At 37.6% G+C, this 17,730-nt stretch overlaps 1 protein-coding gene across 8 annotated transcripts in view; it reads left to right on the top strand.

Annotated features, from left to right (window-relative positions):
- Positions 1 to 250: 250 nt before the first annotated feature.
- Vcpkmt (valosin containing protein lysine methyltransferase) overlaps positions 251 to 17,730 on the top strand; it is a 54,643-nt gene continuing 37,163 nt past the window's right edge. For 6 of the 8 annotated variants that reach the window (XR_007107042.1, XR_007107045.1, XR_007107041.1 and 3 more), the window contains exons 1-6: positions 251 to 527; positions 613 to 723; positions 895 to 967; positions 1,865 to 1,984; positions 2,917 to 3,021; positions 5,692 to 5,962. Coding sequence is in view for 2 of the 8 variants with exons in the window: in XM_047539438.1 (XP_047395394.1) it covers positions 262 to 527; positions 613 to 723; positions 895 to 967; positions 1,865 to 1,984; positions 2,917 to 3,021; positions 5,692 to 5,706 (690 nt within the window). In the remaining 6 variants the exon portion in view is untranslated. Of the gene's footprint in view, positions 528 to 612; positions 724 to 894; positions 968 to 1,864; positions 1,985 to 2,916; positions 3,022 to 5,691; positions 6,207 to 17,730 lie in introns of those variants that run through there. The other 2 variants (XM_047539438.1, XM_047539439.1) reach the window with 2 other exon arrangements.

Below are 17,730 nucleotides of genomic sequence, written 5' to 3'. Positions count from 1 at the left end.
GTTTTTAGAAGAGCGGATTATATTAGTTTTATCTGGGAAAGTGGCTTAAAGTAGCTCTTCCTTAAGCCAAGCGCAGTTTATGGGAGAAGGCGCGGAAGAGAGCGGCTAGTGCTGGGTTACGCCCAGGTCCTGCAGCCTTCCGGGCTTTGTTGACACACGCGAGCGCTGAGGTGCCAATCCGCCACTAGGAGGCGCGGGCCCCTCTCGAGCGGCGCGTGGATGAGTCGTCACTAAGCGCGCTGCACTCGGTGGCTGGCAGAGATGGCGGCTGCTCTGGAGTCGATGGTGGAGGATCCGCTGCGGAGCTTTGTGCGAATTCTGGAGAAGCGGGATGGGACAGCGCTACGACTGCAGCAATATGACTCCGGTGGTGTGGGTTGCGTTGTTTGGGACGCTGCCATTGTTCTCTCTAAATACCTGGAAACGCCGGGTTTTTCCGGCGACGGGGCCCATGCTTTGAGCCGGCGGTCGGTGCTGGAGCTGGGCTCGGGCACCGGGGCGGTGGGACTCATGGCTGCTACCCTTGGGTAAGAATTGGAGGGAGTGGGCATCGCGTTGCTTGGGAAACTCAGATTACCAGCTACCTGTGCCTCAATCAACATTATTTTATAGGGCAGATGTTGTGGTCACAGATCTTGAGGAATTGCAAGACTTGCTCAAGATGAATATTAATATGAACAAACATCTTGTCACTGGATCTGTTCAAGCCAAGGTACTGAAATGGTTTGTATGGCCTTTTAGCTTGTTTTAAGATAACGAGTCATAGTTCATTTTAAATTGCGTTTCATTAAAACCGTGGTAATACGAAATGAACTTTTTGGCTCTTGTTTATAAAGCAAGAGTATTTTAAATTATTACATTAACAGTTTAAAATACATCTTTGACATTTTTAAGGGGGGAAGAAATAGAAGACTTTCCTTCTCCACCAGACTACATACTGATGGCTGACTGCATATACTATGAAGAGGTAAATGTTCAATGAGTGAAATCTCTCTAATCCGTGAACCTTTTATTCTGAAAATCACATTTCTTCACATTTTAACACCTCTGAATTCAGGATATTTGTTTTATGGTTGATGAGGTAGCAAGAAGAAGATGAGAGTCCCCAGCGACTACCTATATACATTCATGATTAGCATATAGACCTGTAAATCATGTTGAGAAGAGTGTTATATGTGTTTTACTAGAGGCTTCTCTAGAAATTTTAAAGGATTTTACCTCTTGTATCTGTTACAAAAAGATAACCTTTTTTAAAAAAACTTTCCTGGTGGGGTCCAGGCATTCGGAAGGGCTGAAGATCAAACCTAGGGCCTCACACATGGTGAGTGCTTTACTATTGAGTTCCATCCCCAGCCCTAAAATCACCCCTCCAAACCCCTACCCTTAGCAGTTCCCAATGAACAAGTTAACCAGGAAATTTAGTTGCACTTTAAAGAATTGATGATTTTGTGGCAGGATTTACTAGACCCAGTATTTTAAGTATTGGTTTATAGTATCATTGTGGGCATCACTTACTTTTAAAATAATGAGCATTGAGCCAGCCCATGTTCAAATTAGGGTCAGATTTACCTTTGTAGGATAAATTGTTGATTGTTTAAATCCTACATTAAGTTAGAGCAAATGAAGTTAAACTTTTAAGAGTGATATCAGTACTGTTCATTTTCCCATAGGAACTCCAAAACACTTGAATTCTTTTTCTGAAAACTGTAGTATAATAATGATTAGTTAAGAGGAGTTTACCAATCATTGCTAGAGAACTTTACTTGTGCTATGTAGTATTGATTCAAAAATGGATAAATTATAGGGGAATTAATCCTTTTAAAGACATAAAATATGTTTGGTTTTTTTTTTTTTTTTTGCATAGTCTTTGGAGCCATTGCTGAAAACACTGAAAGATCTCAGTGGATCTGAAACTTGTATTATATGTTGCTATGAACAACGTACAATGGGGAAAAATCCAGAAATTGAGAAAAAATATTTTGAGGTGAGGATTATGAGATCTATCTTTGTAGGGAGTACCCTTCAGGAAGATTATATGTGTCTATTCTAGTATGGCAATTTTGGGGGTGAGGGACATCCTGTTTGTATGAACCCAAGTAGGGAACCCTTTACAACCCACTATTCTACCAAGCCCACCCCCATATTTTATTCTTGTCCTTTATTTCTTATCTAATTAGTTCATACCGAATCTACAGAATAGTATAAAATAATAATGGTGACACTCTTTGTTTTTTCTGAGAAAGTTCTTAATATTTCTTAATTAAACATGATCTTGGCTTTTGGGAACATATCAGTGATACATATATTTCTTTTAGAGGTGATAAATTTTTACTTCTCTGTTTTTCTCTACATTTTTATGAATCCTCCAACCTAGATGCCTATCAGTGTTCAGGGACTTATTTTTTTTAATAGTCAAAGACTCACAGGAAGTTGCAAATGTAGTACATAGCATCTTTTACACTTCTTTCCCTAGAGGTGACCTTTTTATGGACAAAAATTAATTCCATTACAAGTGAATCTTTTTGAATGTACATCTGCAACATTTTTCTGCTGATGAACTGCTTTGGTTTAATGAGGAAGCAAGAATATGACTGCCTCAGATAATATGATAAAAATTTTTTTTCATATCTCTCTTGAATATGAAATATACTACTGAGCTTTGGGGACTCTAATTTTTTTATGTTGTTAAAATAAACTTTATTGAGGTAAAACATAGTAAAATGCATATATATCAAGCACTCACCCACATAACTACTACCCAGCATAAAAATATACAGAAGGAACTGTGGAACCTCAAGGCTTCCACATTGCCCCTTCCTAGTCAGTACTCCTGCAGAGGTAGCCACCTTTGTACCTTCTGTTACGACAGGTCTGTTCATATTATTCAGTTTAAAGTGTATCTCTTAACATTTATAGCTTCTTCAGCTAGACTTTGATTTTGAAAAAATTCCTTTGGAAAAACATGATGAAGAATATCGAAGTGAAGATATCCATATTATATACATCAGAAAGAAAAAATCAGTAAGTACATTTTTAGTTCTTTGTCTTATGAGGATGTTTCATCATCTGGTCACTGTTTCTGGGCTTAATGTGTGGTCAAGGCCTTGAATTTGATATGGTAAAACAGCTGTGACTATTCATTGGACTCAGGCACTGACTCAGTATTAAGATCACTTCTTTTGTCTTGCCTTTGGTTCTTGTTCTAAATAAAGCAGGCTTTTTGCTTATTTGTTTTTTTATGCAGTGCTGGAGATTGAACCCATGGTCTTGCACATGGAAGGAAAGCACTTTGCCACTGAACTAAACCTCCAGCCCAGCAGGCTTCATTTTTATGTAACTTTGTAATTGAATGTGTTAGCAGTTACTGTAACATAGCACCTGAGCTAATCAACTTAAAAAGTGGAAAAGTTTATTTTGGCTTACAGTTTCAGTCTGATTAGTTAACTCCATTGCCTTGTGACAAGACAGTATGTCATATGACAGAGAAAGTCCAATCACCTCATAGCTGGGAAGTAAAAGAAAAGAAAGAGGAAGGGTCAGAGTCCTACCATCCCCTTCAAAGACACATCCCAAATGACTCACCTCTTAAAGATTCCACTTCCTCCTTTTATATATGGGCCTTTCGGAGACACTTATTCAGACTATAGTGTTGGACATTATCTCAGACAAGTGATTTAGCTCTTTATTTTATTTATTTATTTATTTAGAATTTCAAGGCTTCTGTATTTCAGGAAAGAGACCTTGGGAACATACAAGTGTTCCATGTTTTGTTTTCTTTTATTGTAAACAAATGGGGCACAGCTTGTTTCTCTGGTTGTACATGAAATAGAGGCGTACCATTTATGTAATCATACATTTACATAGGGTAATGATGTGGGATTCATTCTGACTTACCTCTTTATATTATAGTTTCTCTTAACTCTGAGATTTTAAAATGCCAGCTGATACCTTTGTGAACTTTCTCCAGTCATTCAAATTATGTTTAACAAAGTAAAATAAAATCAGACGGATCTGTTCATAAAAGAAAAATGCACCCAATTAAACAGAATTCATTTTTGTTCCCCTTGTTTGGTGGTACTTTTACATAGTGTAACAGTCACCGTTTTATGCAAGGTACATCTATGACACCTAGAGTTTTTAATCTGCAGAACTATATCTCATCCATTTTGTAGCCCTGACACCTTTTATAAATGTGACAAAATTTTAAAATGTTTTATGTCTTAAGGTATCTAGTTTTTGTTTGTGGTACTGGAGATTGAACCCTGAAGCACTGAGCTACATCCCAGTATTTTCTTTTTTTTTAAGACAGGGTATCACCAAGTTGCTCAGGCTGACTTGGAACTTGTGATCCTTCCTGCCTCAGCCTCCCAAGTCACTGGAATTACAGGCGTGCATCAACACACCCAGCTAAGGGATTCAGTTTTAGCTGAAGCCTTGTGCAGTTTTAGAAGTAAAAAATTTTTAAGGCATAAAGATTTTGGGTTGCTAAATATAAAGAGTTTGTTTTATTTTGTTTGTTTGCAGAGAATCATTCCTTTTTTAAAAAATGATAATAATTCACATACCATGAAAATTCACCCTTTTACTTTTTTTTTTTTTTTTTTTTTTTTTTTTTTTTGTGGTGCTGGGGATTGAATCCAGGGCCTGTGCTTTCAAGGCACTCACGCTCCAACTGAGCTATATCTCCAGCCCTCACCCTTTTTAAATATAGTTCAGTGTAAATATATCCACAGAGTCACATAAACCATCACCACTTTGTAATTTTAAATGTTTTCATTTTAAACAAAAAGTTTTCATTACCCTCAAAAGAAACTCCATACCATTAATAACCACTCATTTCCCCCAGTCTCCAGCCCCTGGCAGTCACTAACCTCTGTTTCTACGTATATGCCTATTCTGCTCATATCATATGAAATAATCACATATTGTATGGTCTCTTTTTGTCTGACTTCTTTCACTCACCACATTGTTTTCAAGGTTCATCCATATTGTGACATGCTTTTACTCTTCTTATGTCTGAATAATATTTCTTTGTATGAATATGTACATCTTACCCATCCATTCATCAGTTGGTGGCATTTTACTTGTTCAATCTTTAGCTGTAATGAGTGATGTTGCTGTGAACATTTATGTAGAAGTTTTCTGTGTATGTTTTCAGATCTCTTAGATATATGCCTGGAGTGATATTGCTAGGTTATATAGGAACTCTGTGTTTAACTTTTTGAGGAATGGCCAAACTGTATTCCCAAGCTATTGTCTATCATTTTAATTACAGCCAACTTAGGGGGTATGAAATAGGATCTTGTGTTTTTTATTTTCATTTCCCTAATAATTAATGATATTGAATATCTTGTCTCTAGAATTAAGACCCATTTTCAAATTGAGTTATTTGTCTTTTTACTGTTAAGTTTAAGAGTTCTAAATATCAGATATACAATTTGTAAAATACTTTCTCCTATTCTGCAGGTCTTCTTTATTTTTTTTGGTAGTGTCTTCTGCATAGCACAAAGGTTTTGAATTTTGATAATGTCCAGTATATCTGCATCAGCTAAAAACTCTCTAAACATTATACATGGGTATTCATTTGAGTTGCAGTTAGCCACTACTGAGCATATTGCCTAGTATTAAGTACTCCATAAACAGTTGTTGATGAAAATCAATCTTTTTAAGTTTCTTTTTTTTTTCTTATAGAAATTGCCATCATGAAATGTTTAGCCATCATCTTACCCAAGCCTCTAACAACCTGGGTAAGCAAAAGCAGTGACTGAAGCATGTGAATACAGCATGGGAAGATTGTGTTTACAGATTTTTCCAGCATGTCCTTAGAGATCTGATATATGGATGACAACCACCATGGTCTTCCTGCAATATGAAAAATGACTGCCTGCCTGCCAATGGGCCTGAAATCCACCTTAGCTTTACTTAACCTCAGCATCAAGTTCTGCTTAAAAGAAACATTGAGGTCAGTTACTCAAATAAAAATATGGTATTAAGGTTAGCTTAAAGTCTGCTAAAAGTAAATAGTGAAGCATCATGGTTGATTTGACACATTTTCAGGAAACTAGAGGTAAACTGATGTAATTTGTAGAGATATATCACTAAATAATGTTCTAAATTCAAGCCAGTAAACCTTAGTTTATCTTGAAATTAAGTAAATTTAAATATTTCACTTTTATGTAATTAGGCAATAATTTTAGCATATGATATCTTTAATGCTTAATTGTCCTTTTACTTAAAAAAAAAAAAAAAACTGAGGGTATTGTCTTATATACTTATATTGACCAAAGTTTTATTCTTTTCACCATAAATGGGTAAATAATCTAAATAGTGAACACAATACTTAGTTACTAAGAAGAAAAATCAAGGGATTGGGGGAACAAAAAGTTCCTTTTTAAAATTTTCATTTGGGAATGGAGTGAAAATAGGAAGCCCAATTCCAGGGTTATGCACTTGTGTGGCTCATGAACTTTTCCTTGTGATTGTCTTCCAGGAAAATCTGGTTTAAAAACACTGGCATTAAGTTAACTTGTTTACATGAAACAATGAAAGGTTATTGAATAACTACAAATGTAGTTCTTTACACATTTATCAAATGATTTTTATGCTGTGTCACTTCTATTTTGTGTTATAATCTTCTGAACATATGCACTGACATGTCAAGGACTTCCATCACACTGGTTCCAAAGAATGGTGACAGATGGAATTCTGGTATTTACCAGCATTGGTGCTAGATGGCACATTTTATGTGTTAAAATAAATACGGATTTTGAGACCCTGTGATTTTGCAAATGTTTCAGAAATAGCTTTAAAGAAAACAAACATCTAAAGCAGGTGACTGCTTTCCAGAAAGAGCAAAAGTAGCCCTGTTTAGAGTCTTTGAGGATCAAAGCAAAGGAAATAGTTTTCTCCTTTCAGGCTTACTTTAGTCTTTAAGGTTTGCTTTGTTCTTTTTCAAAATACTTTGGTCATATTGACCCAGCATTTCGTTAAGCAGTTTTCCCCCAGGCAGTTTGTGAACCTAAATATGTGATGCTTTTGATAGTTACAGATAGCACTAGCTATTATTAGTGAGGTCTTAGGACAAATGACAACTTTTTGGCTTGTTCCATAACATGAAATTGTGAAAATAAATTTGACATTGACTGTTGTAGTCCAGCTGGATTTCTCACATCCCTTTTCATTCTCCAATTTTTATGCCCTCCTTTCTCTTTCACTTCAGTTTTTAATTTGTAGTGTTTGTGGGTCTTTGGCCTGAAATACCCATAGATTTACTTTATGACAGCCCAACTCCTTTATTTTTACAGTCCAAAATTTTCTGAGTGAATCAGACTGAAGTCAGTTTCTACACAAATTTGCTGAAATCTTACACTTGCTTGCCTTCCCTGTCTTGCTTACACCACCCCTTTACTTATCACATGCATAATAAATCACTTGCATACTTTCTTCTCGGTCTGCTTCTGGGGAACTGACCTAAAGCATTGACATAGAAGTGATTTGTATTTATCCTCCCATCCCATTTCTCGGAAAATATCAATATGAAGTATCACAACATGCCAGGTCCCATGATCTGAGTTCAGAGAACCACTAGTGTCAGGACCAGTGAGTACTGCAGAGAACTCACTGAAGGGTACCAGTCGAGGGAACTTGCTTTATCACCAACTACCAGGGAAGCCTTGGGAGAATTTCCCTCTTGGAAGAGTGTTTGGGAATGGGATTTAGTCCTTTGGCTCTCCCAACAGGGGAGGGAACAGTGCATCTGCACTCAGAAACCATAGGAAGGATACCTGAGGCCATAACTCAAGATTCAAGATGATTATAAGTAGGGAAGACTGATATTTTCTCCTGGAGTTGGATTTATCCAGATTAACTCCGTACATGGAGATGGGCTTGGAGACTATTGGAGGAGTGATGTGGGCTCAGTGTAGCAGAAGGATAGATGGACTCTGCCAGCCTGAGGATTGATCCAGGACTGATCCATGAGCTGGGGGCTAGAAGACCTATACAGCAACTGGGGCAGGGGCTGTGGAGAGGGTTAGCTGCAGCAGATGAATGAGGTGTGATGCCACTTACTGGGGTCAGCTAGCATAGAGCTAACTGTCCAGTCTCAAGGCACTGCTAGTGACTGTGGAAACAGCTCAAGAACAAACCAGGGGGCAAGTGGGTATTGCCACTGTGCACATTGGAACCTATAAACCAGTTAGAGTGCTGTTGGAGCCAATTAGGGAAAGGGCTACAACCACACAGTAAGGCATTATTTCTCAAACCAGGGTGCATGAGAGATTGCCTGTAAAATTGAAAGCCACAAAATTCATACTCAAGCCCCACCCCAGTCCAAGTAAGTTAGAGGTGTGGTGTTGTTACTAAAGGAGTTCAGATGGTTTTAATATTTAGCCTAAATTAAGCCATTGCAATAAGGAAACCTCTTTTAGTAGGTAGGTACTTCCCAAGGGGAAGATAGCAGAGAGAAGGGAAGTATATAAAAATGAAATCATCTGTGGTTAGAGTGGGTATATGCTGCATAACAAGGAAGAACTATTGTATAATTGTCTATGAAATAGGAGATTTTAAAATAAATAGGACTGAGCTCCAGAAACTGAAAAAGACTATTAAAATACCTACAAGTTTAGAGAATTTAGTCAAGAAGGTAAAAGTGATGCTACTTAAGAAGAAAGATGCTACTTAAGATGCTCACAGTGGGGAAAAGAAAATTGTCACAGGTTTATTCTCCAATGACTTGAGTCTTTTCTCTCTACTAGCTATAACTTTGAAGAACTTTGAGATTGAGTAGCTTTGCATTTTAACCTGCTGCAGTTCCTAACCAAACATCTATGGATCATGTAGGAGAATTTGGAAGTGAAGTTAGGTAAATTTTAAGAAGTATCGATAATCCATGTTAGTGGGATTTTTTTATATCACACACCTTTTCAATTTTTTACCTGTTCCCTTGAAAATTTCCTTGTTAAATGATGTTACATATGATATTAACTTAGATTTTTTATATTGAAGAGTGTGGGTCGTACAAATATGACTGTTGTTCTGAAGGTTCCCTGTAGATGGCATTACTTCTCTTTTCTTTAACAGTTTATAGGAAGGAAGTTGCAAAAATAGAATCTATTTTGAATTAATCACACTTGGATTTTTAAGGTGAACTAAATTTGTTTTTTTAAAAAATAAGCTTATTATGAGCTCCTTTCAGAAGATAACATGTAAGTAAAACTGGATCACTTTCTTATAAAATTGTATTTGGTTTATTTTTCTGTTTCTTTTTTTTTTAATTTTTTAGTTGTAGATGGACACACTACCTTTATTGTATTTATTTCTTTAATGTGGTGCTGAGGATGGAACCCAGTGCCTCACACATCTAGCTCTACAACTGAGCTACAACCCCAGCCCCTATTTTTGTTTCATTTTGATACATTTTTATCAAACATCTTCATAAAGCTACATCAATAGCAATTCATTAAACATTTTATCTGCTACTGATACATTGTGTAAGAGGGATGCAGGCATTTAAGTGGCTAAATTAGTTCAAGTGAAGCTCTTAAAATTAAATTCACCTTGAAAATACCTTTTACATAATACATGATTTTACATCTGAGGTACTTGAAACTTCTAATTAATTTTAATTAGTTTTTGAAATCAGTGTTCCTTTCTCATTAGCGTATTAGCTTTTACATCAAAAGACTAATGCTCTATCTTTGGTTATCGCACAATCCTATAATCTTAGGTCAGCTATTTGCCTTTTGGAAAAGGTATTATGTCCATCTACAACTTAAAATTATATCTTCTTTTAAAAAAGAAACATTTGGATTTGAAAGTATTTTGATTTCTTGATAACATTGTAAAAGTAGAATATTCAGTTCAGTATAAACCATAGAGACCTAATAATACAAATATAGAAAAAAAATGTGGCAACAAAACTTACTAAAAATTAAGCAAAGGAAAAGCAAAGGTCTTACTTTTCATTATTTTGGATAGGAAAGCAATAAAATTTTGAAATCATTTCCAATAGTTAATTTTAGACTGTCAGGAATTGGAGTTAGGACACTGTCTCATATATTGGTGGAGTTCTATAAATATCCAGCAAATTTCCATCAATTGTGAGATACATTCCAAGTAATTTACTACTAATAGAAAGATATGATAGTTTGCAAATAATAGACTTAAAAATATGCTAGAGCAAGTTATCTGCATGATAATCTTTTTTCTCATGTGCATTCTGTAAACTGCATGTTAGAGGGTAGGCCCTAAAACTAGATTATCTGGATTTGAATCCCAGTACTGCCATTTACTAGCTGTGCTAGCTGGAGAAAGTTATTTAAACTCTCTGTGCCTTATTTTCCTCATGCGTTGAGGATCATGAGACTCCCTACCTCATACAATCCATGGGGATTAAATTAGTTTAATAAGTGTAGTCCACAGAGGTACTTAGCACATAGTAAATTCAATAAATGTGATTAGAGTAGGGATAGAATTACAGGTGGGAACTTGGAAAATGCCAGTTGATTTTATTTGTTGCAGTGTGAAATCTGAGCATCTTTTTCAGAATATAGGATGCATGTAAACATTCCCTTCCTGTTAGGAGTGGCAACTGGGATGAGAGAAGGTTGAGAACACTGTTCACTATACTGTTACTTGAACAAGTATGCAGTTATACAAAGAGGAAAATATGGTAGAAGAAAAATCATTGTTTACTATTAATTTTTTACAAGTTTAAAGCAAGTGCCATGAGCATTCAAAGGCCAACAAGGACTGAAGAAATTACCTTCTCTAAATAGGGAGCGAGGGTATGCTGGCTGAAGTTTCAAGATTAACATTCCATTGACCTCAACCCTTAGCCAATTCTTCCTTCTAGTTCTTACCTCTGTTAAACCTGAGAGCAGGTAGGTAGCAGGTAATTAAAGTACAGCAGAAGGTCATTTTTCTAAGGTCTACATAACAATATTGTCAGAGTTTAGATATATTAATTATAAAAGAGCTTCACAGCAGTTGTTTCCAGGATAAATGGTCTTTTACTGTGTGTGTAATAAGTATGTGATTGGATGCAAAGTCTTAACTAATTCCTCAGGCTACCTATCAACAGAAAAAATGAGAAAGCCTTAAATTGCTCTGTAGTATAAAGTGGCACATATGCTTTACTGCATATTAAACTTTCAAGCCTTTTTATTAGCTACTGATGGAAGAGATCATTGTGAATATTAAATAACTGGTCTTAATTTTTAGAAATCTTATTACCTGTATTAACATCTTTTGATAAAGAGTTGATTCACATTTTTTAATATTCACAAGATTGAAAATATTGATATTTCTTCCTTGCAAAGCACAATTAAGACTTTTGAAAAAGAGCTGGTCTAGACACAGCTCTTGTATACATAAATAAGTAGTTAGCAAATTTCTTTTCAGGTTATTAGTTCTATTGAGCTACCACTGGCAATTGATTAAAATGGATCAGTACTTACAAACCCTCTTTAGCAATTTTTAGAAAGTTTACTTTAACTCATTTGTTAATCTACTTAAATTTCAGGTCCATGTATTGGCTCATTATTGCTTAGAGAAATCATTGCCAGAGATATAGGTACAGTACCAATGATACTATGTATCACATTCAAAGAATGTTTTCTGAACTGGGTGCAGTGATGGACACCTGTAATCCCAGTGGCTCAGGAGGCTGAGGCAGGAGGATCAAAATTTGAAGGCTGCCTCAGCAATTTAGTAAGCCCATCTGAAAATAAAAAGTAAAAAAGGGTTAGGGATATAGCTCAGTGGTAAAGTGCCCCTGGGTTAAATCCCCATTTAATCACACTCCGCTGAAAACAATGTGTTCTGAAAATTTGTACTGCATGTACAGAACAGATGCATATCGAAGTGTTCTCAATAAAAAGAACATGACTTTTCCAAAGCTTAGGTGAAAAGCTTTACACTTAGCATTCAGAATAAGTGTAAAGAATAATCTCATGAACTAGAACACAGGACTGGTATCTAAAACTTAAAAACAGGAAAAACAAGTTTAACACTATCACAAGTAATAAATGTTTAATCAGAGAATGTTTTTGGATTTCAGTGATATTTATGGATGTAAGTATAATGATGTTCTTCTAAAATAGCTATCTTCTTTCTAAAATTTGTTACAAGGGTTTTTTTTAATTGTTCAGAATTTTGCTTTTATTTTCAGGCATGTATTAGACACCCACATTCAGTCTATTACTCTCTGCCCTTATAAAATAAGTGTCTGGTTGTTAACCTGGGATTCCAAGGAATAGGAGCAAACTGGAGAGGTATAGTATAGCTGGTAGGAACAGAATTCCCAGTTAGCTCTGGAATACAGTCCCATTTGAGTTCTAGATTTGATCTCACCTTGCCTTTATGCACCCAAGCTTGAATAGTCTTATTTTTCTCTGAAGAGGAAAGCAGTTCACTTGACCACTAATCTAGCTGTGTTTCCTAGGGCAATTTAAACTCCTTGAATGTTCCCCTTTCTGTAAAATGAGAATGGTGCCTTCTGACTAGCATTGTGGCTATAGTTAAGCTAGATAACTATAGATAAGCAAGGGTAGGGAAGGAGGCAGTCTCCCCAACTTAAACCTAAACTGTTCATTCTGAGACTTCAGACTGATAAATTCTTGCAAGCTGGAGGAATACTCAAGAAACTATCCTAAGTAAGTGGCACCTAACATGATCCAGGAAAACAGAATCTTAAGTTGTTTAAAAGGATGAATTCCTGGGCTGAGGTTGTGGCTCAGTGGTAGAGCACTTACCTAGCATGTGTGAGGCACTGGGTTGGATTCTGAGCACCGCATGTAAATAAACGTCCATCAACAACAACAAAAATATTTAAAAAAAAAAAAAAAAAAAAAAGGAAGAGTTCCAAGTTTATCATTGTGTCGGTGATTTACTTTTATGTCCCATTCAGATTTATTTATTTATTTTGTTGCCAGGGGAAGATACTGGGGATTAAACCCAGGGTTGCAATATCACTGAGCTATTTCCCCAGTCCTTTTATTTTTTATTGTGAGATACAATCTCCTAAGTTGCTGAGGCTGGCCTGGAACTTGTAGTCCTCCTGTCTCAGCCTCCCTAGTAGCTGAGATTACAGGTATGTACCACCAGACCCAGCCCACCCGGATTTCTTCATTTTCTTTTTAAAACTCTACCTTTGCCACAGAATAGAGTAAGCAGTCACAGGGGGAAAGAATCAGGAGGTTACTTTCATTTAAAAAAAAAAAAAAAATCCTGTATGACATCAATAAGGTTTAGAACATTACTGGTTTGGTAATTCATAGCAGAATGTACAAAAAAAAAAAAAAAAGAGAAGTAGTCCACTTATGAAAACATGAAGAGCCCAGTATGACAGACTTCTGGAGGCTGCAGAGGACAGAAATTAGCAGAGAAGTTTCTGGAGAGCCTTCAGAATACTTACGTAAAAGGAACAACAAATGAAATGTAGCTCTTTGCTGTTGCATTTTCTCCACATTTAACTCAAAGCTGAGGTCCTGTGTATAAAGCATCTAGAACACAACTTACATAAACAATCCACAATATGTTTTCTCTTCCCTTATCTCATTATCAAATCCACCCTCTATGACTTCTTGAAACTTTCAATGCATTTTTTTTTCATTTGGTTCAATCAATAGACTCTATGCTGGGTATCAGGGATACACATCACTCTCTATTGGATATTAGGGACAAGTAAATCACTAAAATGCATCCCATATCCTTAAGCTGTTCATTCACTCATAATAAGAGAAACATAGGCAAAAAATTCTCCCCAGAATTGCAATAATAAAGATATAAACTAACTGCAGTGGCAATGCAAAGGAATTATGGTCGCTTTTAACAGAGCAGCCAGGGAGGAGTTCATGGGGGGACCATAGCGTTGATTTTTTTGAAGGATAAATTGAAACTCATGGGACAACCTGCAAAATGTAGACAAATAGTGCAAGCATATCAAACTTGGTTTCTGTGTGGTTAGATCATTGTGTAGGAAGTGACTGGTAGGCAGGAGGCCAGGGGGAGAACATGGAACACCTATATGCCATATGTAGAAGTGTACATTGAATTCTATAAGCAATAAGAAGGTATTTAAATAAGCAGAGAAGTCAGCTGGTCAGATTTTTGTAGAAAGATCACTCTGACAACAGTTGGAAGGGTGAACTGGAGAAGGACTAGATGTGCAGCAAAAAGATCAGGAAGGAAGCAATAACCATGGCCAGGCAAGAGACACAGGGGAAGTGGAGTCTAAACTCAATGGAGGAAATGGAAATGGAGGGGATGGGATGGTTTCAGGAACCATCATGGAGCTAGACTAAATGAGATGTAGCAAGCCACATAGGTGTCCATAGAGCATCCTGGTAGAGTCAAAGCCTCTTCAGTCCATTTAGCACCCTGGTACTCATCACAAAGAGACTCTTTTCCATAAAACTTTGTGTTGTGATGTGGTAAGTTTATTGGAACTATGGATTTTATTTAACTTCAAAACAGTAGTGTCATCTGCTATGTGAATGGCATCCCCTCTCAATGGTGCTCTTTGCAGCACTTTAGCCTGAGCAACCACATACTGCAACCGTAGTTAAGAGAATGTGTAATAGTCATATAATAAGTAGATTTGGAGGCAGAGGGGGTGGATAGTGAAAGAGGAAGTCTTGTAAATCACCCCAAATATGAGAGAAGATCCAAGATCAGGCCCAGGGAGGTACCAGAATTTCAGGAATAATTGAAAGAAAGGAATGAATAAAGGTGAAATCTTGAAATGTTTTCTGCTTTGGCCTCAGAAATAGCAACTCTTAAATATGTGGATAATCATATAGCTTCAATTATATTTCATACATTGAGATTTTCAACCTGCCTTTCATATGCCAACTTCACATTTTATATATCTGTCCCCCAATGGGTTATATGAAACAGTGCCATCTTTGTGCAATTGAGCAATTGTTTTAATACCTGTCCCTTGTTCTAGAAAAATGAGAGACCTTCCACCAGATATGCTGTTACTAATGATAAGAAGCTCTGGTATCTTAATTAAAACCTACACCAGGATGGAAATCCCTGGTTTTCAGAAAGCAGTAATTCTTTAACATTAATGGTGGCACATTAGACTTTGTTTGTGATTTCACTTGTGAAAAGGAATGAGGAGAGTATGAAGAATACAGAACCAACACTCACTGGAAATATTAGTGTTGAACATGGGGGTCTCATTCTTTTTTTCCTTTTGGGGGCTGGAATGCCCCTTCTGTTGATTTAAGGACATTTGGTTTTCCCACTCTGCCCAGCCATGTTTTCCCTTTCTCAGTCATCATAATCTTTAATTCATCTTTTCTGTGTTGCCTAACTTACAATTCCTGTCCTGTAACCACTCATCTCTATACACTCTCCTTTATAGAACTTCAGTTTTCTTGATTTTTAACTACAAGCTTATTGTAGACTTGTCCTTTCTAGATCTTTGACTAGACCCCTTTCTCAAGCTCTGGCCTCTCCTCAGCTCCCTGCCTGGCACCTTCCTCAGCTTGCCCAACCAACAGTATGTCCATTTCTGAGCACAATTTCTTCAAAATGTAACTCTTCTGCTTCACACCCTTATTTTACTAATGGCATCACCATCCTCTATCTTTAGTTTTTTTGCCTCTACAGCAAATCAGTGACTCAGACAATCCCTCTGGCAGGTTCTCTCACAGTCTTCCTGGTATTTCCATGTTTACTACCATTGCCTCAGGTGGGACCTCATTGCCTCCAATTTATGCTTCTTTAAGAGTCTCCCCATTTTCCTTATCTCCCCACACTCACCTGTGCAAACTGTAGTGGTGGAACACTCTCCTCACCTGGAGTTTCAGACTACATCAGCCAACTCAAAAGCCTCCCCAGAACCTGCCGGTTTAAGTAGAAACTCCACACCTCGTTTCAATGTACCTTTTTGTGTTCCTCTTGTTCTTATCCCAAACAGGACTTTTCTCAACATCCATCATGCTTTGCTACCTCTCTCTCTTTCCTTAGGATCTTTTCATGTAGAGAACAACTGTAATGATGATTTCTGTCCTGTGTCAGTCCCTCTCCCACCCTCTGATAAAGTTCTCGCTAACTGTGGAAAAGCACACTTCATTGACACCTGCCTGCCCCACAACCAAGCCCACCCAAACAGCAACATCTCTCCAGTTAGTTTGAGTGGGTGTTGCAGGGCCCAAGATAACCTCACAGAGCCTTCCTGGGTAAGAGACTCTTCCTTTATGGACTCATATGCTGAATTGAAAGTACACTTTGAGGTACGAAAGAATAAATGTCAACATGGAAGAAAGTCCAGTCCAGAAGCAGAGAGAAATTAGGACATTGTCCTGATGATTCATTTCTGGCCTCTGAAACCAGCTCCCCTTCCTACTCTTCAGACCCTAGTCTCAAGATCCATCTCAGGCTGGATGAGGTGGTACACACCTGTAATTCCAGGGACTCAGGAGGCTGAGGTAGGAGGATTGTGAGGTCAAAGCCAGCCTAAACAACTTAGCAAAGTACTAAGCAACTTAGAAAACTGTCTCTAAATAAAATATAAAAGGCTGGGGATGTGGCTCAGTGGTTGAGTGCCCCTGGGTTTAATCCCTGGCATTTAAAAAATTTTAAAAAGTCCTTCCCAAACACTACTTTTCCCAGGAAGTAATCTGCTTTTTAAATTTTATTTATATAGGTATTGGGGATTTAATCCAGGGGGACGTTTGCCACTTAGTCATATCTCCAGTCCTTTTTATATTCTGTTTTGAGACAGGGTCTCACTATGTTGTTAGGGCCTCACAAAGTTACAGAGGCTGGCTTTGAATTTGCAGTCCTCCTGCCTCAGCCTCCAAAGTTGCTGGGATTACAGGTGTGTGCCATGCCACTGCGCCCAGCAGTAGTCTGCTTTTCTGAGTTTACATTTTCCCCATAATACCAACCTAATCATTTTAGTTGTTTTAGAAACTTCCTAGAACACTTGTCACTTACTGATTATACTGTGAAATCTTAACCTAACAAACTACTAAAGTAAACATTATACAACTAGTCACAAAGCGAAAGTGAAAAAACCTGTTGTGGGAGTGGTTTTTACAGGTGTTAACAAAAGAGCAAATCTACCCCTTTCCTCCCAGAAAATGTACAGGCCTCCATCTCTTCAACCCTGCCATAGTGATCATTGTTTGGAGAGAATAACTGATGAGCCCAAAGAGAAGTGTTGCTTAGGAGAGGGGTGGACTCTTGTGGCAGGTGGGTGACTGAAGAGTAGAGGGAGAGGTAAATGTGTTAGCAGAGGTTGCTTGGCAGTCAGGTCTAAGATACAGAGAGTGAGCTCAGGAACTGAAGGTGCTTCCTTGCTTCTTTTCTCTTGCATTATAGGGGAAAGCCCCATTCTTTGTGGAGTTTTAGGTGTTTTTCCTCTTCTATCAGCAGCTTTCAGGAAAGTCTGACACCTGGACACAGTCTATGTGTGCTGGCAGAAAATGAAGGGAGAAGGCAGGGTAGAAAATACACCAACTCCCTGTTCACCCTTCATGGGGCCCAAGAGAAGGAAGCAGCATCCTCTAGGTGGGAGTGGTCTGGAAGCAGTGCACACATGGTGGACAGGGTAGAGCTGGAAGGATAGGGAGGGAATCCACACTAGGTGGGCCACTGAGGAGAGATGAGAGCTGAAACCTCCCCTCCCTCAGTACATACCAGGAGGGGAGCCCTGGAGTGAAGGCAGAGCTGACCCTGCTGATACTGATTTTACAGATACACATTTTA

This window comes from Sciurus carolinensis, chromosome 2 (assembly GCF_902686445.1).
Source record: "Sciurus carolinensis chromosome 2, mSciCar1.2, whole genome shotgun sequence".
In the NCBI taxonomy this organism is placed as follows: Eukaryota; Metazoa; Chordata; class Mammalia; order Rodentia; family Sciuridae; genus Sciurus; species Sciurus carolinensis.
This window is presented reverse-complemented; position numbering and strand designations above follow the sequence as displayed.